Source organism: Chlamydotis macqueenii, chromosome 2 (genome assembly GCF_036417535.1).
Source record: "Chlamydotis macqueenii isolate bChlMac1 chromosome 2, bChlMac1.mat, whole genome shotgun sequence".
NCBI classification, from domain to species: Eukaryota; Metazoa; Chordata; class Aves; order Otidiformes; family Otididae; genus Chlamydotis; species Chlamydotis macqueenii.
The window spans coordinates 6,873,178-6,898,462 of NC_141557.1; the positions used below are offsets into that span (position 1 = coordinate 6,873,178).

Here is a 25,285-nt window from a genome sequence, read left to right on the forward strand (position 1 = left end):
GACACTTCCACACCTCACGGAGATGGCTCACATTATAGCTAAGGTTCTACTCTTACAGACAGGTCACACATTTTTCAAAGTATTACTGGGTAAGAAACAGCAGGAACGGGAGCTTGGGAGGAGCTATGGTCCACAACATGTCCCTCAAGAAAGTATTCAGCAGAGACTTTGTTGGATCCCATAATTAACCTGTAAGAATTATCTAATCAGGAAAGAAAGTTATGAAAGAACTGGAAGCACTCAAAGAATCCATTACTTACTAAAAGCCAAGAAAAATGGATTAAACAGCAATATAAATGTAATTTTAAAATACCATATCTGTTTTTCAAAACCACCAATCAACAATGGCACATAACAAATGTAAAATCAGAATATACCTTTTCCCAAATGCTGCACGACTAAATGATGAAATTATTAGAAATGAGCAAACTGCAGGGTTACTGCAAAGCATTTAAAAATGTTGATGTTGATTTAAGGAACCACGTAAAGATGCTGGAAGAACAATGGAAGCCCAAATTACATTTAATTGAACCCTTCAAACACATCTGCTAAACTACACTGGCAATGAAAAGCATTTGGCAGCTAAGTAAAACACACACTTTAAAAACAATGTGGTATATATCATCTGAAGCAAATAAAAAGCGCACAATATCAACATTTGCTGAATTTATAAGAGAGATAAAGCAGTCTGAAGAAACAAATGCCCAAAGGGATTTTTTTGGCAACAGCTGTTGATGAGAAGAGTTACTTTTCCAGCAGTGGAAGCCAACACTTCTCTGAAACCAGGCCACGTGCTCTGACCCTAGAAGAACAAATATGCAGCTATTACAACAAACTAACCTTAATGAAGAAAGTAAAGACATGAACAGTAAGGTATAGTGATTAAAAAAAAAAAATTACTACGAGCTCTGCTAAATAAACTCGGAAACAGATACTACTTTACTACTCTATGGCTAAAATACGGCATCAGGACAGTAGGAGGTGGAAGAAAGGAGTAAATCACAGTGCCAGTGAAATGCAAGTGTCTAAACCACACTGTATGAGGACAGTAATGGAGACAGTACGGAGTCCTCAATTTCAGTAGCGTGAGCACAAAATACAGTGTTACGTGAAGGGGGGTGGAAGCCGAATCCGAGTATTCAAAGGGTAGGTATAGGAAAATGGGAAGCTGTCAAAGCAAGCCAAACACTTTTGTTCACGGATCAAATAATTTTACAGTCTTGTTCTACAGAAAAAAAACACTGTATAAGGTGCCAGAAAGCTAGAGAGATAGTTTATCACTTATTCATAGTATATTCAATAAAATAAAAGTCACTAAAGCAGAGTCAGCAGACTATTTTCCTCCTCAAAAAGTCCTTAATTGGTTACTGACTGTTTTCTTTAGCAAGGTCCTAGCTCACTCACTCATGGCAAGAAAGCTCTGATCCCATTCATACTTCTGCTACTTCTTACCATCCTAATTCCCATGATCTAAAACTGTCCACATCTCCTTCTACTTGGTCTTTTCACCTTTTTCTTTTACACGATTTTTTTTCGCAGACAGAAAAGGATGTAATTTTGAAAAGCAAATAGCTATGTGCTCTTTCAAACTTCATTTTAAAATTCTCTTTATCCACTAATCCCATTGGATCAAATGTGACATTGTTACACAAACACAGTGAAAGAGGAAGAACTCAGTAAATTACCAGAAAACATGAGAAAACCTGATCAATCACCTCCTCTCTTTTCTAGTTGTATGGGAGTACATCTTCATGAAACAGAGCAGCAGAAATCACACAGAACATTTCTGGGAAGATAGAAACTTGTACCACCATGCTAGAATAACTGCACAAAACTCAACTGAACAAAGTTTTGTTTCTGCCCCCGGCTTGGAAGCTGAGCTGAACGTTACAAATGCTGCTGGCTTTAATGGAAACAGGCGGCCAACCTGTAAAATGGGGACAATCTTTCTAATCTTCCTACTTTAAAAAAAAAAAAAACCAAACAGATAGACAAATATATCAACCTTCCTGCTACTCTATACTTTTAAACACTCCGTAACTCAGTGCAAGTTTGCAAGTTCAAGTCAAGAAAAGATGCTTGTTTTTATTATAAAAATAAGATTTTATCCAGATAGTATTCAGAACAAATCAGAGGTCGTATTTCAGCATTATTTTATGCCCCTTAGAATTAGTTTATAGTATTACTGTCTCCGCCACCGGGCAAGTAACAACTCTGAGCAGACAGTCATTAAAGAGAGGCTAAAATATGGACTTTGAATAAATACTTAGTTGTGACTTGATTAGTGCAGTAAACTTAAAATGTTAGTACTAGGTATTACAAAGTGTTTTTTAAGCAAAACAACAAAAGGTTTTCACTGATTATAAACTTATATAGCTTTAAAAAAGTCAGCTGACAAAATCCGTGATAACAATAAGCAATTTTAGTTTTATGATACCGTAGTCAAAAAGGCACACAAGCCATCTGTCCTTAGTTAAACAGTTTAATGTACTACCTGTAAGAACAAATTTCAGACTGTTTAGCTACTGAAAACTGCTTCATACAAACCTGAAACTACGGAGAACTGGACGTTAACATCCTGTCACTAACAAGACCACAAAGAAATTTTAGTATGAACTGTGATTAAGGAAATATGTTGTCTGGTAGTTAGGATAATCTTCATTGACTACTCCATCATCTTAAAAAAGCTTTATATTGCCTATAGACATTAAGCACCATTAGCACCTCTAACGTCAAATACCCTGTTTTAAGTATCATAAAGCATTTAAGAGAATAATGCAGCAAGATGGAAAACATAAAAACAATTAACGGCTTTCAGCTGAACTACTGATTAGAAAAGGTACTAAATAACAGGCATGTCCAGGAGTAGCAGAAATTACCTTCTCATTTTAAAGTTTTTTATTAGTCACGTCACAAATCTGGAAATTACTTAAATTTTAAAGAAGCAATTCAATCAGAGATCAGTTACTTTTGTTCCTCAACCCTTAACCCATACCAAAATTGACGAAATTAAAATTCAGATTTCTCTCTTGTAACTTAAAAATAAAATGTTGTTAAACAGAGACAGCATGTATTAAAACTTTACTATAGTCTCCACTTCATGTTCTGAGTAGACTGAAGCTTCTTAAAAAAAAAAAAAAAAAAATCCGAATTATAGAAACACACTATCAAGCTTTGCTTCTAAAACTACATGAAAAAAATGGACAACTATGGCCAAGCTCAACACATGACTGAGAAAGACTGTCTTCTAAGGCAGAATTCTTGACTAGATATTCCATCTGTCCCTAATCTGCCCAGTTATCTGGGCAGGAACAAGGCACAAAGGTAAGAAGATACAAATGATGACAACCAGATACCACCATCAGTGACTCAGCACATGTAATCAAGGTGGAAAGCAAAAGTTCCTCTAAGCATGGAGATTTCAGGCTCTCTACAACTCATTACTTTGTTCCTCCTTCCCACCAGTTCCCTCCTATTTTCACCTTTATAAAAAGTTACATTAAATAAACGGTGTTCATACCAAAGCATCTAAAAATTGGAACAATTCATGTTCTGCAGAGGTGTTTTCCGTAACAGTTGCGATAGGTTGAAGACCTGTAAAAGTCAAGCTTGCTAAGGGAGATAGTATTTTCATTTGATACCCATAACAGGTCAAGGAAAACATTCAAACCTTATGGCACACAAATCCTCCTACATATAATCTGAAATGTCCCCAAACCCTGCCTATTCAGAAGCTCCACAGAAGGCTTTGTGTGCCCTGAAGTTGTATTCTCCCCATCGTTATAGAAGCTAATGGAATAACTGCAGGCATATGACTTCCTCCACAGACTCTGCCATTGCTGCTTTTTTCACGCTTTCACGAGGAAAAATATTTTTTTATTCACCTCATTGCTTTCTACAAGGTTTAGGATAATGTAACTGTTTTGAGAGAGCCTAAACTTCCCCACAGCTAGCAACCACCCCTTAATTCTCATCTAATACCCACTGTGACAAAAGGGCACACATGAGCCTGGTGTTTAGTTAGCACATCAACAATGAGAAGGTCAATAATGTTTAATGTCATTTAAATTGTGATTATTAGGCTTCAGCATCAGCAACTTCAGGACAAACAAGGCAAGAACAGATACTATCAGCTTTCATTTAAGGTTGCTTTTTGGCAGGCTCAGAAAACAGGCTATTGTGCCAGTTCCATTCGATTCATGCTTGGAAGGTCTTAAGAAGTATGTGTAGACATTTCTTGCTGTTGGCAGAGCACAGTCTGAGCCACAAATCATCGGAGGCTTGGAAAAAAAATAACTGGGGGAAACATTGCTACATGCTTGTTGTTTAATGATCTTCTCTAGGCATCTGTTACTGGTCACTGCAGAAGACACTGGGATGAAGTCAACTTTCTGCCTCATTTAGCATAGCTCCTACATTCCTAAACAGCATATAAAGACTTTGAGGTAGCTTAAGCATTCTATAGGTTATGCCTATGCTACAGATCCTCTGCAGCTACAGCTAGGCTGGCATAATTACATTTGCAAAGCTATGTACTAGAAACTTGGTGAGAAGAGAATTTATGCTGATCCAGCCACACTGTGCTTCCAAATGACACAACGCTTGAGACAAGGGCTTCTAAACTTCAGGCTTTACATCTTGTGTCTAGATATGAACCAAGTGTTTAAGCTCCCATTACACTTAATAGAGACTTAGTAATTTTATAGAATTTACTTCAGCACAATTCAGTTAACCAAACAGTGGGTGACCATTTTCAGGCTTCATTGACAATACCGGCCAGACCTCCAACGCTTCTAATCGGAATTTAAACACAGCTCAGAGGTAGAAGCGTCCACATAGATGTCTAAATTTAGACGGCAGCCTTGAGCTGAAGCCTGCCTAAAATATGTTGACAAAAATTATCTATTGGTAACACAGCAAAGTCCACACCACAGGTTTTGTCAGCGTGGCGCTATCAATAAACGGCCGTGAATGGGTACTGCTTGCAAAGACTTCCACATAAACTCTGTTCTATTCATGTTAAGTTTTCTGAATGATAAAAAGTTGGGCTAAACCTTCAGATAACACACGCCTAAAATTATCTGAAATACATTTGGAACACTTAGTCAAAACTTTCCATCTATTTCTGAGAATAGAAAAATCAGTAAGAAAAACATTTTGCTCATCTTAAAAACAACCTCACTCACAGGACTTGCAATTTGGCAGGAATTTTAGTGTGGGGGATGCAACTTCTGCCATTACTCTGCAGATCAATCCAGACAGCACAAAGCTTGAGAAAACTGTTTTTTAAACGTAAAACACCTCCAAAAGTTTGTCAGTGAAAAAACACAGAAAAATCTACTCTCATTGATCATGACTAATCCTCTCCAATTTCTAGCACTGATCGGTCTACACGTACCTTCTGCGAAGACTGCTTCAGTCTGACAAGGATTAGAGAGAGGAAGTCTGTAATAAATACTCTAAGCCCAAGCACAATAAACCACTGGACAGACAGCAGACATCCTTAATGCTTTTGATAATACTGTCACTTAAATTGTCTGGGGAATGCGAGGATCCAGTACATAGGCAGATGGACAAATATGGGTGAAGGAGACAAACAGGACTAACGAGACTGGGAGAATGAGTCTGACGAGACTGGGAGGAGAAACCATGGGCAGAGATGGAAGCTGATGAGGGGCAGGGATGACACTTCCAAGGGCCAATTAACAAAACTGGGCACAAAAATTGGATAAAGACCTGAGGGAAATAATGTGCTAAGACACAGAAAATGGTGAAGGGACAGATCTCAAAAGGAAGCTGAGGAAAAGGGAACAGAAAGGTTAAGGAGAGGACATGCAGGAAGAACAAGAAAGAGTGGAAGTGGCTAAAAAATCAACTCAAAGAAAAAGTCAGAAGTCTGAGGCAACTGAAATCGGATGAAGGCTAGAAGGAGGAAAAGTGCACTGTCCTCTGACTCCTAGTGCTGTATCGCTGTCCCCGCGCCAGCTAAAATAGCAGAGGTCTGTACGCAGCCATAAAGGTTTTAAATCCACGGTTTGGGAGGTCTGCCTTTTCCTTTTTCTCCCTGACACAAGGAAATGATACAGTCAGATCATTACAAGGTAACGCACATACACAGAGACATAGATGAACAAACAGACACACCTATGCACAACTATACCTATGTACATCAAAACACAACAAGGACTGCAGATCAAACATGGATTAAGAGCATAAAATAAACCTCTTAAAAGAAGTCTCTGCATTAAAGAAACCTATTATTTCTAGGAATGTGCTCAATGTGCAGAGGGAAAAAAAAGTATGTATTGAAAAAGAGCTGTGGATTGCTTGTGGGAGAAAACCACTTTGTTATGGCAACTGAATGATGAGCTGTGAAACAGTTCTAGTTTCTATTCTTTCATAGAGCTCCTTTATGATATTGGGAAGGGCACTAAGGAAAACTTTTCTTAAGTTTTTTAGTCCTTAACCTTACCGTTAAAAGCTTAGGGTTTTTTTCCCCTAAAAATACAGTCTTGATTTCTACATAGATTGTGCACTTACAGCTCCAACAGTGAAGAAAGAACTGCAGTATCAGCACAACTTTTTAAGTCTGAGTATTTTTCAAACTCTTTCAATTTGCCATCCAAATCAGCAGATATTTTTAAGTTAAAAAAAGGAGAAAAAAAATTTCAACTTCTCTTGCAGAAAACAGAGCCTAAGACGCATAAAAAGGCCACACAAATCTGCTATTTGGAAAAATTCATAGACAAGTTATACACATTTATTATAGTAGAAACATCATTGAAAAACTCATGCAGAAATGAGTAATTCTTTATTTTCAGCAGTATCTGAATAGTCTACAAACCTACACACCAAACAGCGAAAAAATGTAATAGTGAAGAGGATTTTACTAAGACAGCAATGTCCACCCTACGACTGAACTAGGCACTAGCTGTTCCGCATGTGACCACACAATTAAAGGCTGCATGACCAGGTATATGCACAAAGGATATTAATTGTGTGCAGAGAATCTGTCTTCTGGCATGTCCTAACTTTGTGTGTTTGATTTTAGTCTTTAAAAATGCGTTCTCTTCACAAAAATTTTGTAGATACATTAACTAGCTTTAACAGAAAGTTCACATCAGTAAAATCACTACATATACACTCAATGATATGCCTAATTTACAAGGTAATAGTAGGGATGGGGTGACAAGGAACTCTGGATTATGTACAGACATAAAAAAAATACAAGAATTTCCTGCCTTTAATACCTTCCTCATTAGCGAGCACCTCCTTAGTATTCCTTCCCCACTGACTGCAATCAGAACCTTATTGTTCATAATTCCTACTTCCTTGGCTGCTCCTAAATTGTGCTCTCCAAATGGCACAGAGTCATTGTAAACAAAATCCTACATCTTCAGTTCACTAATTTTTGTAAATTGAGCTCAAATAAAGCGATTACATGGCATACTTTGAAACTACCAGCTTGAACCATTAATATAATTTCTTTTCTAATAAAAGCTTCACATGTTTTATCTGGCTGGGGCTTTTAGGTCTTTTTCAATTTGACTAAATTAGTCACTTACACATATTTCTCCCATTCCTTCTCCCAAAACACGGTATCTCCAAACATTACTTAACACTTTTGTAAATTCACTAGCTACTGAAATAAACAAGTAACTCCCTTGTCTTTCCATTCTACTCCATCACTAACATTTCTTGGGCAAGCATCGTGAAGTGCAACATCTTGACCTAAAATTTTAAATCCTGAAATTACTGGTCAAACATTTAGCAGGTAATTCAGCTGTTGTTTTGGGGTTCAGAAAGGGGAGAACGAGAAGGAGCTGTTCATTTCATTTTGCAGCATGCTGCCTCAGTAGCTTGTGAAGAAAAAAGCTGCCAAATTTTGTAATGAATTCCACAGAACATTAAGTCTGATGCTTAGCAGAAGCCATAACTGTTAAGTAAATGATATCCTTTTGATGAATACCCTTATTTGAAAACAACATTGATTCCTCTAACCCTTTAGCAGTGTCCCAAAACAGATGTGCACAACTGCAAATTCTGTTTGCTTTCAGGTTTATGAAGTGTGATGACATTTTTACAATCACGCATGAGCCCTTTTACCCAGGAGTAAAATAAAATACAATAATTCTTCACCATCTGTTTGTTAATTTTGCATTCATTTAACTTTGCATTTTAAACTAATAATCATTTTCTTATAATATAGTTTGTACCATTGGTAGAAATTACAGCTGTTCAATTAAAACAAGAATTGTTTATAACAGTATACGGTTTTCCTCTAAATACTTCCATTGCTCTTAATTATAGAGATATTAGCGCCATTGAACAGAAAAAAACAGCCAGGAAATAGTGTTATGTTTTATATGTCACAGATTCCCTTAGTAAATGTACATATTTACTTCTGTTCCAGTACCAATTCCCACCTGGTCTCTTTCACATTAAAATTCCTTTTCTCTGCTACAGGATTCTGTGTGGGTTTTAATGTTGCTATGTATCACCAGCTTCTTACACTCTTGAAGGAGTACAGCACAAACAATTAGATGAAGTTTCGTATGTTTCATACGGAGCGTACAGTCAAACCAAGCACAGTCCTATTTCTTCAGAATGCTTTTTTCCTAAATCTCTAATGACAGACCAAGGAGGGTTTGGTATTTTTATTCTTAGCTAGTTACAGACAAACCAGGACTAGAATAATGTCTTAAAAGGTTTTTCTCACAATGCTTACAGTAAAATGGGGAAATCCCATTATCAAAAGTAAAACCACAATGAAATAACGTGAATAATACATCAGAACCAGTGAAGGGGAAATAATCTGGGTCAACCAAAGACACAGGTCTGCAGAAAGAGCAGGAGCCAGCCGGAGGTTGTGAGAATCGTATTTTGGATCCTGCATTAGGCTCTGGACGGTGCATTTTCCTACTGCTCCACACAGACCAGGTTCTAAGTCCACAGGAAGATTACAAGTCCTAAATATAGAATGTCCACACATAACACAGTGGAAAGTCTACTTCATTGTGGTTCCTACACTTAATAATCATAATCATCTACAAATAAACTCTTCAAGTGACACAGGCTGCTGAGCTAGATCATGTGAGCAGTCCAGTAGTACTACAGAGACTGTTCAGATGGTTAAAACAATCAAGATTCAATCACTTTTCTAAAACCAGTTTTTATCTGATGACATGGAAATCTGAGCATCAGATGATCATGCTAATTCTGCGGTTGTGTTAATGTGACAATGCTGTCACAGTCCTAGGATGAATACTTTACTGAAAACACCCATAAGGCAAGAGATGGTTTACCACAAAATGGATTTATTTCAATTAAAGGAGTTCAGCGAAGGCTGAAAAACACCGAACTGGTGCATAAGACCGCAACAGTGCACTCACCTACAGAGAGGAGCTTCCAGAAGTACCAAACAAAACAGGCTCACATAAAATAAAGAGTAGAAGTACAACCATACTTTACTGTGATGCTCAGCTTCTAGTCTTACCAGCATCTGGAGTATTCTGACCTTTTAGTTTCTCAGATGAGTGAGCATTGCTGCCAGGTTCGACCTTTATCAGGGGATTTATCCATCACAACATTTTTAAGTCCAAAAGAAAGCAAACATTCTGGAGGTGCCCAAGGCACATTCTGATGTGATGGATGCATAACAGTAACAGTCTTCCCAACGATTCACTATCTATTTCAAGTTACTCTCATTATAAAAACTCACCTGGTATGACATCTGGAAAACCTGAAACTCTTATCTGTTCAATGTATCAAATTCATTTACATTTTGGAAAACGAGCATTTTCCTCACATAGCTCAAAGAATGACGATAGCAACTGAACTGTCTTCATGTATTATTCCTCTAAAAGCCTCTATTTGCCTTTAGTGGTCTATGATTTGTCAATACATCTCCCTGGAAATACCATACAAATAACACCTAATATTGCCACAATTATCTGCAGTAACTGAAAGGAAAAAAAAAAAAATTCCAGTATTTGCTTGGATACTTGCCAGCAGTTTATTTAGATCCAGATTCACTATTTACTCTGCAGAATCTGCCACTCTTCCCAGTTCTCTGCAAGGCTATTTCACAGAGAAGCAGAGTGGGGAAATTTTTTTTAAAGGGAAGTTAAATATTACTTTGTTAATTTAAAATTCAAAGTGAGAAAGCTAGATGTAGAAATATCTGCAATGTTATTTAAAAAAAAAGTCTAGATTGCAGATTGAATACATGGGCTCTCATTGTATCTGAAGCGAGACCATGTCATAGCAATAAATTTAGGGTGTATCAAGTTGTTATATCACTGTTAGAAGCTTCAGGAAGGAAATAAATATCTTTATTTATTTCATAACAGCTACTTTCTCCTCCTTGATGTACTGAAGAGAAACATGACATCCTTGAAGGAAACATTAATATCACACCAGTAAAAAAGCTTATGGGAGTGCTGACTTGAGAACATGTCACTTAATCAATTCTTCAATTAATATTATTAAATACAATTATTATTATTAGTATTAATCATGACCATGATTCATGGAACACCTGCAAGTTCATTATTGGCAGCAGACCTACCATTGTCTGTCTACTTTTTTATTCCAGGTCAGATCTGCAGAATGGAGAGGACAATTATATAAATGAAAATAAACAGTATTACTTCTTTCACATAAAGAGATGACTATCAACAGTAGCGCAGATCATTAGAAAAAACAGCTTTAATGTAAGCAGTGTCTGCATTTGTCACTAAGTGTTACACACTTGCACGTGAAGGGCAGTTGGTTCCCATTTGTGAAGATTCATAAGACGTCTGTCTCATGCGTGATTTGTTCCATGTTATTAAAAAAACACTCAAGGACACCTGCATTAACAGGACTACTTCATTCTGATGCCTGCAATATTTATGATCAATCTGCAACTCCAGGACAGAATTTACACTAATGGAAGTCAATAACAAAATCCTCAGGGAGTTCAAAACTATTTTTTGCTAATGGTTTGATTTTGCAAGCTGCTGAGTACACCAAGTTCAGAAGTAGGTTTTAGGCTACTGCTTAAAAGCAAACTGATGCCAACAGACTAGTATGAGTACTTCTGAGTTTTAAACTAGAATATGTTTGTATAATTTTTTTGAGGCCAGGTGAAAACCTCAAATGAAAATCCATAATATAATTTATACTAGCAGGAAAAATATTACTCAAACTCTTTTGCTTGTAATAATCAAAATAACTTTATAACTCTAATTTAATTAAGGAGATTTAACTTTAAAGTTCTCATTCAAAAAAAACCCACGTGACCCACATCCATGAAAAATTTAAAAGATTTTTAAATAAGATATTACTTAAAAAGGAAACTGCTGTGAAACCAAGATTAGAGTCAGTTGTCTAACACTAACCAAACAATGCTACAGCTCAGCAAATACACCTACATCTTGTCCCACAGGGGTACAGTTTTCCTTTTATTAATCTGATATCTATTAAAAAGCCAGCTTCTGAAGGCAAGGAAGATGCCTTTTTATTTCCATAATGCTAACAGCATAATGAGGACCTGTCCTTGACGAAAACTAATCAATATTAACTACAAAAGACTGATTAGTCCTTTTTCACAAATGTAACCAACACACACGCACAAAATTAGACCCAAAAGCACTAACATTAAAAAAAAACCAACACATCAATCCACATTATCTACGGAAAAGACTGAATATAAAATATTTAAATAAGAAGCAGCCATGAGTGAGGTGGTAGTAAGGTAGGAAACTGAGAGTTGCATTCAAATACCTACAGAAGTGAGGAGAGAGGCCGTGCTGCTACGCTTCTTTGTATAAGTTTCCCTGGGCTTACTGTTGGCATGTTCATTAAGAGATTAGTAGTTTCCCATCTTTTTAAAATTAATATAAAGAGCTCCTTAAAAGTCGTCTTAACTGCTGAAAATATTAATGAGATAAGAATCTAAATAAATTTGTAAGTATTTTCATAAAATTGTAAAAAAGTTGTTTTGTTATTTCCTTGTTCCACCTTTAAAATTTGAGGGCATTATACTGTCATTTTCTTTCTTTCGTAGACCTTGAAAGACTATGCTACTGCTGCCGAGCACAGGAAGACGGGAGAAAGGGAAAGCCCAAGCATCCGGATTCTCATCTTGTACAACAAAGCACTGAAATGGGTCAGCCCCACCAGCAAACTGAAGCACTAGCTGAGGAAGAAGGTACAACCTTGACTTAAGAGACAGTGCCCTTTTCCTTTAGTGGGCTTTCTTTGCTCTTCAGAGATCAGGTTGTCCCTGTTCTTAACGTGCAATCACCCAAAATAACTTGGTATACATAGGGGGGGCCTAAGGTGGCAGCTTCTGTAGGAAACTGCTAGAAGTCGCTCCCCTCCATTCAGTGGACTTGGCCGGGCCTAGAGCGGACCCACTGCTGGCCAAGGCCAAGCCGATTGGTAGGAGAATGTCTCGTGATAACGCCTCTGCGATAACGTATTTAAGAATGGGAAAACAGAAAAAAAAAAAAAGAGAGAGGAGAGAAGATGTGAAGAAGCTGAGTGGGGGCAGAGGCGCAGAGGGGGAGGCGCAGGCCTCATGGGCCTTGCAGGCCCCACCCTCTGGCCTCTCGCCAGGCAGCCAACTGGGCCCAACTCGGTCCAGCCCGGCTGCAAGAAGTGGAGAGGAGATGAGAAGTGAATAAGATGTAAAAAAGATCCTGAGAGACATCTACCAGCCTGTTGTGAGGAACAGCTGCAGACGCCAAGGTCAGTTCAGAAGGAGGGGGAGGAGTAATGCGGCTCCTGGCCAAGATTCCCCTGCAGCCTGTGGTGACGACCAGGATGGAGCAGGTTGTCCCCCTGCAGCCCATGGAGGTCCACGGAGGAGCAGAGATCCACTTGGAGCCCGTGAAGGACCCCGTACTGGGGGAGGTGGATGCCTGAAGGCAGCTGTGGCCCATGGAGGGCCCGCTGGGACAGCTGTTCTAGAGGGACTGCACCCGTGGAAGAGATGACCCACGCCGGAGCAGTTCCACGAAGGACTGTGGCGTAGGGGTGGGACCCCACAACAGAGCAGGGGAGGAATGCGAGGAGTTCTTCCCCCAACCATGAAGCAGCGGCGTGAAACAACATATGATGAACTGACCACAACCCCCATTCCCTCTTCTCCCCTGTGCCGCTCGGGAGGGGAAGGTAGTAGAGATAATGTTAAGCTTGGGAAGAGGGAGGGGTGGATGGAGGTTATCTTGTTCTCTGTCTCATTATCCTGCTGTCTGTAGTAATAAATGAATAGTTTTCCCCAAGTCGAGTCTGTTTTGCCCGTGATGGTAACTTTAAGGATTTTTCCCTGTCCTTATCTCAAACCTTGAGCCGGTTTTCCTTTTATTTTCTCTCCCTGTTCTCTCAGAGGGTGGGGGGAGTGAGAGAGAGACTGCGTAGTCTGGTCCTGATCAGGCCTGAACTACGACAAACAAACTCTTGAAATCAAACGCCCAGCAGCAGAGCTCTAGCTCATCGTGAACTAGTATGTCATTGCCTTAACGCTTAGGGTAACTTTTAAGAAAGACACCTAGGGGGAAAAGAGAAAAAAAAGAATAAAGAGAATTTCTTTGGGCGTATTATGAAAAAAGTGTTTTCTACTCAAGTCATGCAAAAAGGAAGAAAAGGTCTTTGTGAAACACACTTCACCAGTTTGGAACACACACTAAACAATTTCAATTCAGAGCTTTCAGTAAATTATTTCAGTGAATGTTACTGAATAAAGAAAACCTGCACTGGAAATTCCTTCAGGAACATAGGCCCTTTCATGTTTCTCAGCAAGGCTTTTCGGCTTTCATTGCCGGCCTATTGCTGCTTCTCTCTCAGCCTCTCTCTGTGCCCCTAGTCCATTTTGTCTGCTTCCTACACCTCACAGACTGCCCTTAGCATCTGCAATGCCTACCGTCTATTCAGTATCAAAACTTTCTCAGAAATGTCTTTGTAGCAACAATCCCTCTTCCCTGATTCTAGGATCCACATACTCGACATCCAGAGTTCAAGCAGGGTGCATCTTTCAAAGCATTCAGCTTGGAAAAAACCCAGAGACTGAAAACTCCAAGGCTGACTCTGCCTTCCAACTTGAAAGCCAAGGGAGCGCTCCCAGGGCGAGCTCCCACAGAACAGCCTCCTGGCACCGCAGCAGGAAGCCAGCAGCACCACTGCAGCAGGAGAGAAAAGGGAATAGGTGAGGCTGAAAAATCAAACTCTTTCCTTTAGATGAGGCCATACGAACTGTTCTGAGGAAAGACATCTTGTGCTGCCTGAGCAGCCTAAGCCTTTTCCCTCCTCATTTGCTCGCGTGTTCCAGAAATGCAGTTATTATGGGAAAGATCATTTATGTAGATCTGCCTGCCAGAAATGACACTGTGCTTCTGTCCAGCCTACGAAACTGCAGGGGGAACAAGGCAACGAAGTCGCACAAATTATATTCATACACTGGAAAAAACTGACAGTTCCTGAAAAGTCTTCTCTTATTGTGAATAAAGTTTATTACTTAAACCTAAAATTTCTGTATTAGAATACATGCACTAGTCCTTGTCCCTGTGCAACAGCTGGCAGAGGTTAAGCTCTCGCACGTATTTCTTACAGACCAAGACGCAGTTTCACTCTAATCAGTGAGTTATAATGGGCACTGACGATACAACTTCCTATGTAGACAAATTCACAATATTTTTTTCATACGTTTGGAAACAAAAGAGGTAGGGATACAAACACAGCTGTTATTTCACAGAAGGCTCAGGACAAAGCAAATTGAAAGAAAAATGTGAAAAAAAAAAAAAGTTTTAAAAAAGTATGTATTTTCTTCTGCTTCATCTGAGAAGGCAAGTGCTCCTCCAAACTGTGGTTCATAAATAAATACCTGCCTTCCTACAGAATCATAGAATAGTTTGGGTTGGAAGGGACCTTTAAAGGACATCTAGACCAACGTCCCTGCAACGCCCCCCAGGGACGTCTTCAACCAGATCAGGTTGCTCAGAGCCTCGTCCAACTTCCTCTTGTAAACAGAATCAACACATTTCTGGTGATATAAAAATTAACTACAGCTAAATTAGTCTCAAATTATCACGTGCTCCTTTTTCTAATCAACAGGTCAGAATCACGATGGTAACAGGTCATGAAGCAAGGAACTACTATAAAAAGACTGAAAAGTCACATTAAAGTATTCGCACTTGTCACAAATCAAACTCCCAAAACAAGTACCCAGAAGAAGCTCTAAATCAAATGCTTTCCCAGCATTTGGTGTATCAATACTCCACTGTGTACTAGCACATAAACAGGACAGCGTGTTTTATGTCTCTCAAGAAAGGAACATTTCTATGTCTTGAGATGCTCATTTTTAAAAACTGCTGAACTGGGGATATGCCGTATCTTGAAACAGCTTTGAAGTATTTCTTCACATTTATAATGGACTTTTCCATTCATAAAAATTACAAAGACCTTAACACACTGAAGCATAGTACTAGCTTTATTGGAATATTAACAATAAATATGTTAAATAATGGGAAAATAAGTGAAAAATTACACACACCTTTAAAATTGAATTTTGGATAGGCATAAAGTCAGACAGCCTGATAATTATCAGATCATCTTTGAAACAAGTTTTTTATTAAATAGTTTCAGTTTAATACTGTATCTTTTTATCTCATTTTTTTCACTGGCTGGCTGACTTGTAAAGTTATTTAATGATAACAGCATATCTCACATCAGATAGTGCAAGTCTGAAATACTAATCCATCTAACAAGTGGTGGGGAAGGGAAAAACAGGTCAGCTAATCATTCAACAAACCTCAACTGGATTATTACAATCAACACACAAACTATGTCTCCTTCAGTAGCACACAGAGATTTACTAGAGTAGCAAAATATTCATGAGTAACTATTACATCAGAAACACTAGGAAAATAAATGAAGTTTTCTTTCTCAAGAAAAGGAATATTCAAAATTAAAATCTATTTCAGATCCTTTCTTTCATCAAAAGTGTTTAGACTGTACATTAGGCACGTTTCTTCCCATGCTACTGCCTCTCACTTTGTGATCATTCTGTTCAGATGGATCACTTTATTTCGTAGCAATCCTTTCCAACTTTTAAATACATCACTGAAAATCCACATCCAAGTGTGGAGTCCAATTAGATCCCAAGGTCACATGTCAAAATTATCACAAAATTATATTAGAAGCAGAGAGGCGTACAGTTCTTTATTCACATTTACTCAGTTTTTACTATCACTTCATCTTCTTAAATACCAGCATGGATATAGAAAAATCTATTTTATTTTGTACTAGAAAATGTGGTCTAAGAGACAACTGGGGAAATTGAAAATTGTCTTTTGAAAGCCGAGCCCTAAACTCTATGAAGGTGTTGTGTTTTGACAGGGAAAAAAATTATTTATCTGTAAGAACTGTAATCTGTGTTTCACTGCAGAAGGAAAAATAGGATGCACAAAATCCCACAGGATAATTTGGGGGAAAAAAAAAAAAAAAAAGAAATAATAAAAATTTGGCAAAAGTGATTACAGGGTTAAAAACAGCAACTAGGGAAAAAGCTAGGGTGTTGTTGGGTTTGGGTTTTTTTTAGCATAAAGTATATCACATTGCATTTTATTTGCTTTGGGTCCTAGAGCCAGATTGTAGGTGAGAAGAAAACAGGAAAGAGTGAAGTTTTCAATAATCCTAGTAATTTCAAATGTCAACCTTCTTCTTCTTCTTTTACAATGAGGGTGGTAGAACACTGGCCCAGGTTGCCCAGAGAGGTGGTGGATGTCCCATTCCTGGACACTTTCAAGGCCAGACTGGACGGGGCTCTGAGCAACCTGATCTGGTTGGAGATGTCCCTGCCCCTTGCAGGGGGGTTGGACTAGATGACTCTTGAGGGTCCCTTCCAACCCTAACCATTCTATGATTCTATTTCTGATGTCATTAGCAAGCTGTAAGAACAGTCTGATTCATGTTCTCCAAGACAAAAATGATCTGGCTTTAGGTGACCAAAACCCAAACTGTTCTGAAACAGTAATTCATGGAAGAGACAGTGTTAAAAGGTTACCAAAGGTGTACTCTTAGTCACTATGTCTTTCCTTGAAGTACAAAGCTTATCATCATTGACAGGGAGACAGCTATAAATCTCTAGAGGAACTCCAGAAGAATGAAACGGAAATGAATGGAAGACTGAAATGGCCCCCACTGCTGAACTGTTACAGTTTTTCTAAACCATGCTACAAACTGAATGAAACTACTAAACTGACCAACAGCATATGAAGTGTCTTCTTGATGAGACTTATGTCACCATTCCTCTAGTCTTTCTCCAGCATTTCTGTGCTGGACTTCTCTAAAAGACAGCAACCCATGAAAACCCATTAAAAAGTAAAATGTTATTTTGGAAGAATATTTCCTGCAGTACTTCCTTTCTCAGTTGCAAGACAAAAGCAACTACAGGAAAAAAACGCTCAGCAAGATAAAATCAGAAGCCATGTGAATAGAGCAGCCAGGTAGTCACTCCCAAGCTGCAGCGAAGGGAGATGAAGAGAAGCCAAGTGCCTTGTGAGTGCAAAAGTACCATAAAAACTCAAGAGCTGGGCGAGAAACTTCTGAATACCAGAGCTGCTCATTTAGTGTCAGGTTACAAAGCTTCTCCTTGAAAAATGGGCAGATACAGAGGACTCTGCCCAGAACTGGTATAAATTGTGATAGATTATGTTCTTTACGCATTTTCCCTTGGTTTTAAGAATTACTAGCTCTTCCAACAATGAAAAAGGAAGAAGGGAGCTTTTAGAGCATCAAGGAACTGCAAATCCTGCACTTCATCTTGAAAAGAAGACATTGCTATGTGCTCTGTTCAGCTAGGTTGAGACATCCATGAAGCCCTCATCGTCCCTATCTTTAGGACTGTGTCATCTAAACCACTTTTCAGACACAGATTTTATGTCGACAAAAGGTAAAACTAGCTGAAAAATTGCTATGGCTAAATGGGCACAATCCTACCCAGTGTATGAAGTTAACTTAGTTATTAAGTTAGTTATTAAGATGTTGATGCTTATCTTTACATACAAGGAACAACAAAAGGAAGTATCAGTTTAGCCAGGTAAGTTTTCAACTTAAAGCAGCACAATTAAACATACACAAGTACCACTAACAAGTCTCAACAAGACGAGAAGTGTAGAGGCTAAAGGGTGAAGATACATGCAAAACATGGACAAATACTTTTTTTAAGAAGTATAAACATTTTAAATAGTTCCCAACTTTCCTCTGAATTTATTTCTTTATGGTTTAGCTCGGTAAGCACTGTGCTAGAATTGAGTCTTGAGTAAAGAATTAAAAGTAGTAGATGGAAAGGACTTTAAGACACAATTCGAGAGAGATCCGTAACATGCAAGGCTTGTAACACCGCCCCAACCTCGAAGCATCTACAAACAGTACAATCTCCTGCTTCTGATGACAGAATTTGAGGGAAGGTGCCTTAAAAAGAATTCAAGATTGTGTTAGCATGTGAAAAGGGCTTAGAGGGGAAAGGAATGTCAAAACAGCAGATCGTTTTAAGTCTGGAATAAGGCAAGATACTATTGATTAGCATGCCTCTATGCAAAGCAACCACTCCTACAGTTCTCAGCAACGATAACATGCCAAACACAGCCTGCAGAAACTCAGCAGGAGCTGAAAACAGCTGCCGTGTACTGAGAGAAGATACTGCTGTGATTAAGTAAAAAAAAATACATGGGTGGGAGAAGACAGCAACAATTTTTCAGCTGACTGACTGGTCCTGAAGAAACACTTGATCATTATTGGAAAAATGAAAGCTGTGAAGTAGATAAATATATGAAGAGCTATACAGATTTTCAAAGCAAACAGAAATCCACAATTTGTAAAACTGAAACAGAGTAACACAGTATTTTGGAATGACTGTTTTACAAACTTTATTACTATCATGTTTCCCCTATTCAGTCTTTAAGTAAATAGAAACCTCCTTCTTGGCTTCCACCAATACCGTCTGACTTCAGTGTCCTTTACAAATTCTCCCAAACTTGTAAACTGCTTTCTACATCTTATTAGAAGAGAAAGCTGGCTGGGAAAGTTACCATTGCATTCCTTTCTTGCGTGGAGTTTGTTCAAACGTGGTTCAAAACCATTCTCCACTGAGTCTTTCTTAAATTCACTTATTGAATTGAGCTACTCACGTATTTGGGAGAAAAAAGTAGCCCACCTTATTTGGGATTTGGCAGCATACAGAAGAGCTACGGCTAGAAAATGTAAGGCAGACAAGTAGTAAATTTTATCACTGGAAGTCTCCTCTGCCCTTCATCTCTGTTCTGAAAAGTTCTTTTTTTTTTTTTTTTTTCAAAGCTTGAAACAAAATTACTTCAAAATCTCATTAAAACATGCTAAAGTAATGGGGGGAGGAACTGCCATGTCTGGATGTTTCAGGCTCTTTAACTTACACACTCTACAAGCTCCAGAGATAAGTATATGAATTCTTATGAGATACCTTCAGAAAAGCTCTGACACTATGCTTGTCATCTGGATCATCAGTTCTCCCTTATGATTTTTTACACTTAGAAAGTGCTTCTGAGGAAAACCCGGACTCTCACTTGCCTTGATAAGCAAGGTAAGCAAGATGAGCAATGAGATTAAACGAGTCACCTGTACCACTCAAAGGCTAGAGCGCACCTACTACCATAAACTTAACTGTATATTCCAGCTTTTATTTGTCAGTTGTTATAAAACAACATGATGCACAAGATTTCATACAGATGTATGTATGTGCACTCATTAATATCAAAGAGAGGCAAACCCAAGACTTTGAGAGAAAGTAAAAGAACCCACACATGTCTAGACACAAATATGTGTAACAAATCGGTCAGACATCTCACTAAATAAATTGCCAGGCTTTCAAAACAAGTGAATATAAAGAAATAACTGGAGAAGAAAGACACACTAAGCAGGTTATTTTGTGAAACATGCAGAGATGCTGAGATCTCTACAGTACTGTATTTTAAGCCTTCAGGAAACACGGGCCAAGAAGAAAACCAAAATGAATTAACATACATACTCTGGAATACGTCAACGAAATATGTCCACACAAGCTTTATTAATGCAATCACAAGTTCAGTGAAGCCAACTGGTAAACAGAGTAATAAGAAACACTGTCATATCCAGTTAAAACAGATTTGCAAACAATAGGCAGCCTAACTAATGAGAAACATGAATGTAACTTACAAATTAAAGAGACTCTCAAGGTAAGGACAGCCCCAAAACGCTCTCCACAAACTAAAAGAGCTAAACCAATGGACTACACTATAAAGAAAAAGTTTGTTATATGTCAAAAATTAATCTGTACATGAACGTAAGGAAAAGAAAACATACTTTTCAAGTTAAGGAAAGATGTCAATGCTGCAGACCACATCGTAAACCCATGTCATGCCAGAAGAACCTCTAAGAAGACAGAAATCCCCAACCAAGCAAACAACAAAAAAACCCAAAGCAAACTTGGTGGCAAGTAGAGGAAATAGCATGCAGCTTGTTTTCATTTAAACTGTTTCTCTACAGGCCCTGAGCACATACTTGCATCTGCATTGCCAACAGTTTCAGAACTTTTTAAAACTTTTTAAATGCTGTAATATCATATAAGAAGCCCCAAAATTTAGCAAAAACAAAGAACAAGCAGCTGTAAACACAGAAACATACATTAAATTAATTGCTATACCTTTCATTCAAAACTTTTTAGAATATTTCACACAAAGAAAATTTCTTCCCTTAAGCTCTTCCACTATCAAATCAGACAACTGGCACCTTACCCTTTTCAGTGCCTTCTTTAGCTCAGTGACTAGTTAAAAAGCTGTGGAAACATCATTACCAAGCACTACAGCCTGGACACCAGCAAACACAGGCTCACTTGGGATCCCCAGCAGTTACACACAAACTCTTCGAGCATCCCTCACATTGCTGCTCCATGGTCAGGAATGGAGAAGCAGAAGAGTTTCTTCCTTATTGCTTGAAAAAAATTAAAAGTAAAAAATTCCCTGGTGTGATCGTGGGATAAAGCTGTCCCATTTCGGCTAGCCATTCCCCTAGAATCAATAACAGTTGCGCTTTTAATCTGCTCTCCCTGGGGATGACACAAGAAGGATAAAAGAGAATAACCGAAACGTCATTCTTTGTTGGCTGACTGCTGTACTACAGCAAAGAAAGTTTCTCAACAGTTTCAGTACAGCTCGAACAGAAAACATGCAGAACGGCACTCAATTCAAACTTCTCTCATCTCCCTGAGTTGCACAGAAACATGTGCAACAGGCGTACCTAAAAACTACTTGCAGAATTTGAAAAGATTATTAGAGAAGCTACAGAGCAGCACACGAGAAGACAGGACTGAAATGAAAACTACCACACAGAGAGATGTGGGATTCCTCAAGAATTCTTATCTAAATATTTGCATTATAAACATCTACACAAAACTTAAGATGTACTAATGATGTGAAGGTAAGGCACCATCACCCTGAGGCACAGGGGAGGAGCAAGGTACCATACAGAAAGAAACAGAACTAAAATAATGGAAACAAGATGGAATTCAATACAATAAAACACAAATTTGAACACTGCAGCAAGGATTTCTGTTAGAAACCAAAGTATCATAATGAAAATGACAACAGATGGGAATGAGCTGATGATAAAATGACTACAAGTCACCATTATCAGCCAAAATCAAGGGGATGAAAGCTTTTCAGGAGGGAGATATAAAAAATGTAATCAACTTTGTATGTTCTTTCAATTCTTTTTGCACTTTTTTTATACATGCACACACACCTACAAAGGCTTTAACATCTTCAAGCTCATTTAGAACTTAGTACTGTCAGGTTCATTCATTCTGAATAGTCTTTTATTCTGAAAGCAGATACAGAGAAATCAATTAATTTATTCAAAGAAAATCATTTATTCAATGTGAGTATATCTAAAAGTAGAAGGTGGAAGGAAAGCTGTATTATACAGCTTGTATTGAAAGACTGATTTGAAGCAGCTTTTTAGCCCACACAGTGGAGAGCATTTACTGGTATCTTCCACATGACTTTTTAATTTTAATATAATACATGAAAAACTTTAAGAATCCAGTAAAAATAAGCCTAAGCATGATCATGGGAAAAATAGCAAAAATTACACATAGAATGGCTGATTAATATAGAAAAAAACTAAAATTATTAAAATAATCTACCAGACACAATTAAATATGACCAAACAATACAGCTACACGTGGTAAAAACAATGTGAAATAGCTCTCAGTCATTTCAAACCAGTATCAGAATATGACACCAGAAGGAGTCCGTCCTTTTCAAAGGTACTTTTCCAAATACTTTATCATTTCAAATTAAAAGACTGTATTTCTGTCAATATTTGAAGTAGCAACACAGGCTTTGTGGTAAACACTAGTTTCCCTATATCAAGCTGCTTTTTGGAAGTGGTATGAAAGTGACTGAGAATTTTTTTTACTACATTTGAGCCATATAATTTCAGAATATAAACTGGCAAAGTAAGTATTTCCTCTTCGCAGCAGGACACTTGCTAATTTGAACTCAACTTTTCTTTTGTCTGTATTTCGTTTTGGTCAGTGAGGTACTTCCTACATTCTAGTTACCTCAGGGCTAATTAATGATACATTCCACGCAACCTCAGAAGCCTTTTTAATAAGTTGCAACAGTAGATTTTATCACGAAGACCTGTCCAAAGAAATCTTATTGTAAATGTGAGCTCAGAGATCCATATGTGGATATTTTTGGTCACACTTTGTATTACATTAGTCTACTATCTTTTTTTCCAATCCTACCCCTTTTTTTTCTTACTGGCTTGAGCATTCAAGTCTTTTTACTCACTTCTGTGCTCCCTGAGACAACAGCTTTGTCCACGTTCACCGATAGCTGCTCTTCAGTCTGGCAGACTCCCAATGACCACTCCGCACAGCGGTGATGAGCCCAGCAATGACCTAAAGCGTTATCAAAGAAAAAGAGCTTTGGTTGTACAACTCTGTCAGACACTTCTTCCAAGCATGGAACTCAGTTCCTGTAGTAAATACTTGCCAGATAAAATGAACAGTCTCTCTTCCTCCTGTTTTTCTTGTTGCAAGATTTAATGCCCTTATTATCAAACACTGAATATACTGCAGGTACTATCAGGCACTAAATATACTGCAGTTTTCTTTTACACACAACACACCCTCCTCTTCATTTCAGCACATTCTCTAGATCTGTTTCTACTTTTCAGATGCTTGATCACGTAATCGTAACACTGGGGTGTATATGATTCTATGACTTTATGATTCCATATGCAATGTTTGTGTGAGACACCCACAGAGTTACACTTGATCTTACTTTTCACTGTCGATAACATTTGTTTATGAATGTACTCTGAACTTATGATTCCCAAGGGCCAGATACAGATCTGTATGCTCATGCAGAACATGCCCACAAGATACTTTAGAATTCTATACAAACTTCTAAAAGCTCAAAATACAGCATGAACAAAAACACTATATAAATGACCGAGAAAATTGTGTCAACACAACAGACACATTACAGACATATAATTAGAAATGTTTATCTACATAACAAAAAAAAAATTCAGAATTTGCAGAATTCAAGACGTGTCTCTTAAAAGAAGTTTCTAACTAAATTATCATGAAAACAATGTAAATGATGCATACTTCTGAAGGAATTCTGTAATGGCTTTAGAGCAGATTAGAAATGATGCTTTGCATTAGCTCTTGAAATTAAGTACTCAGTCAACTTAATCATTCAGCAACAAAAAACTCCCCCAAAAATGTCTGTAAGGGCTTGAGAAGAGTCATCTACAAATAACAACAACTTAAAAAAATTTAGCTTGACAAACTCCCCTGTCCATCCACACAACACTATGGTATGATATTTAAAACAAACCATTATTTTTTTTATTTTTAATTAGACTTCATAATTAGTTTCCACACTCATGAAATAACGACATTTATACATTGCAAACATGTATTTCCATTTTTGAGGCAAAATACGTGAGTGGACTACTGGCATCAAAGCACTTGGACATTGATGCTTTCTGAAAAAGTAATTCATAACTGAGTAAAAAGAAAAGTTCCATTAAAATGAAAGAGCAGACGACAAACCTGATAGTTTTCTGACAGCAAATCTCCAGCTACTGGAAATATGCAAGTGTATTATGCCTCTACTGCCCTAGCAATACTGCTCTTTTAAATCTTCCACTCCATTATTTCTGATAACCCCGCATTAGCAGCAGGAGATTAGGCAAGGCTACAGGATTAGGACTTTTAAGAATTATTATTAAGTTGTATCTCATTTCTTTCTCCTTTTCTCCCCCAAACAGAAACATGATACTGAACACCTGTTCAGCAGTAGATTACAAATATTTTGCCATTGAAAGCTGACACCAGTTCTGTCCAGTACTTGAAGAGGAGACTATACAACACAAAACCACCACGTAACATTGGCAAAAGCTAAGAAACCATCATCAAACACTTGACAAACACCAGAGCACAGAAAACCACAGCTGAAAAACTTCACTCACTGACATTGTAGCTACTGTAACACTAATAGATGGGGGGGGGGGGGGGGAGGGGGGAAGAGGATAGCAATGTATCTTACCTGTGGGCTCAAATAAGGCTTGAACATCAATGTCATCTGGTAAGCCAACTAAACTGAGTTCATCCCAGAATTTGACAACCTGATCGTCAGAAGCAGTTTGGGTGCTTACACTTGTACATGATGCTACACTTGATCGAGATCTGTATTGGGGAGCAGAAAAACAAACTTAGAAGTGACCACATTCTTAGTTCAATTAGCTAGATACTTGTAAATGACCCAAAACTCAGGGAAAGTCAGTATACATTTTTCCAAATATGATAAAATATAAATCAACATGAACAAAAGTCTCTGTTCCTCATACTGTAGCCCAATAACTTTCCCAATAACAAAGTTTTCAGTTAAAGTTTGTATTCAGTAGACCAAAAAAAGTGCTTGGTAAAATGCCCCTTTCCTCAGTCTGCCCTATTCAATTCTCCAGGACACACACACTTCTTTTTTTAAAGCCCACCTCTGTTTGATATTAAAACTTGCCCCACCCAAGGAACAGAGAATTAGGTAACAGCAAGTAGTCTGTGTTACTCTGGGGAAGAAGAGATGTACAAGGAAGAAAAGACAGCAGTGTAAGTGGTGAGCACCAGCTGCAGTGTTCATATGGCCCTCTCCCTGCAGTCCGACCAGCTGGCCGGGGCACAGCAGGGACAGCATCCTCAAAGGAG

The 25,285-nt window shown here is 38.1% G+C and overlaps 1 protein-coding gene across 11 annotated transcripts in view; it reads right to left on the reverse strand.

Annotated features, from left to right (window-relative positions):
- KMT2C (lysine methyltransferase 2C) overlaps window positions 1–25,285 on the reverse strand; it is a 197,257-nt gene that overhangs the window by 96,609 nt on the left and 75,363 nt on the right. For all 11 annotated transcript variants that reach the window (XM_086741820.1, XM_086741826.1, XM_086741825.1 and 8 more), the window contains 2 exons: window positions 24,630–24,769; window positions 22,857–22,966 (listed from right to left, as the gene is read on the reverse strand). In XM_086741820.1, the coding sequence (XP_086597946.1) occupies window positions 22,857–22,966; window positions 24,630–24,769 (250 nt within the window). The remainder of the gene's footprint in view (window positions 1–22,856; window positions 22,967–24,629; window positions 24,770–25,285) is intronic.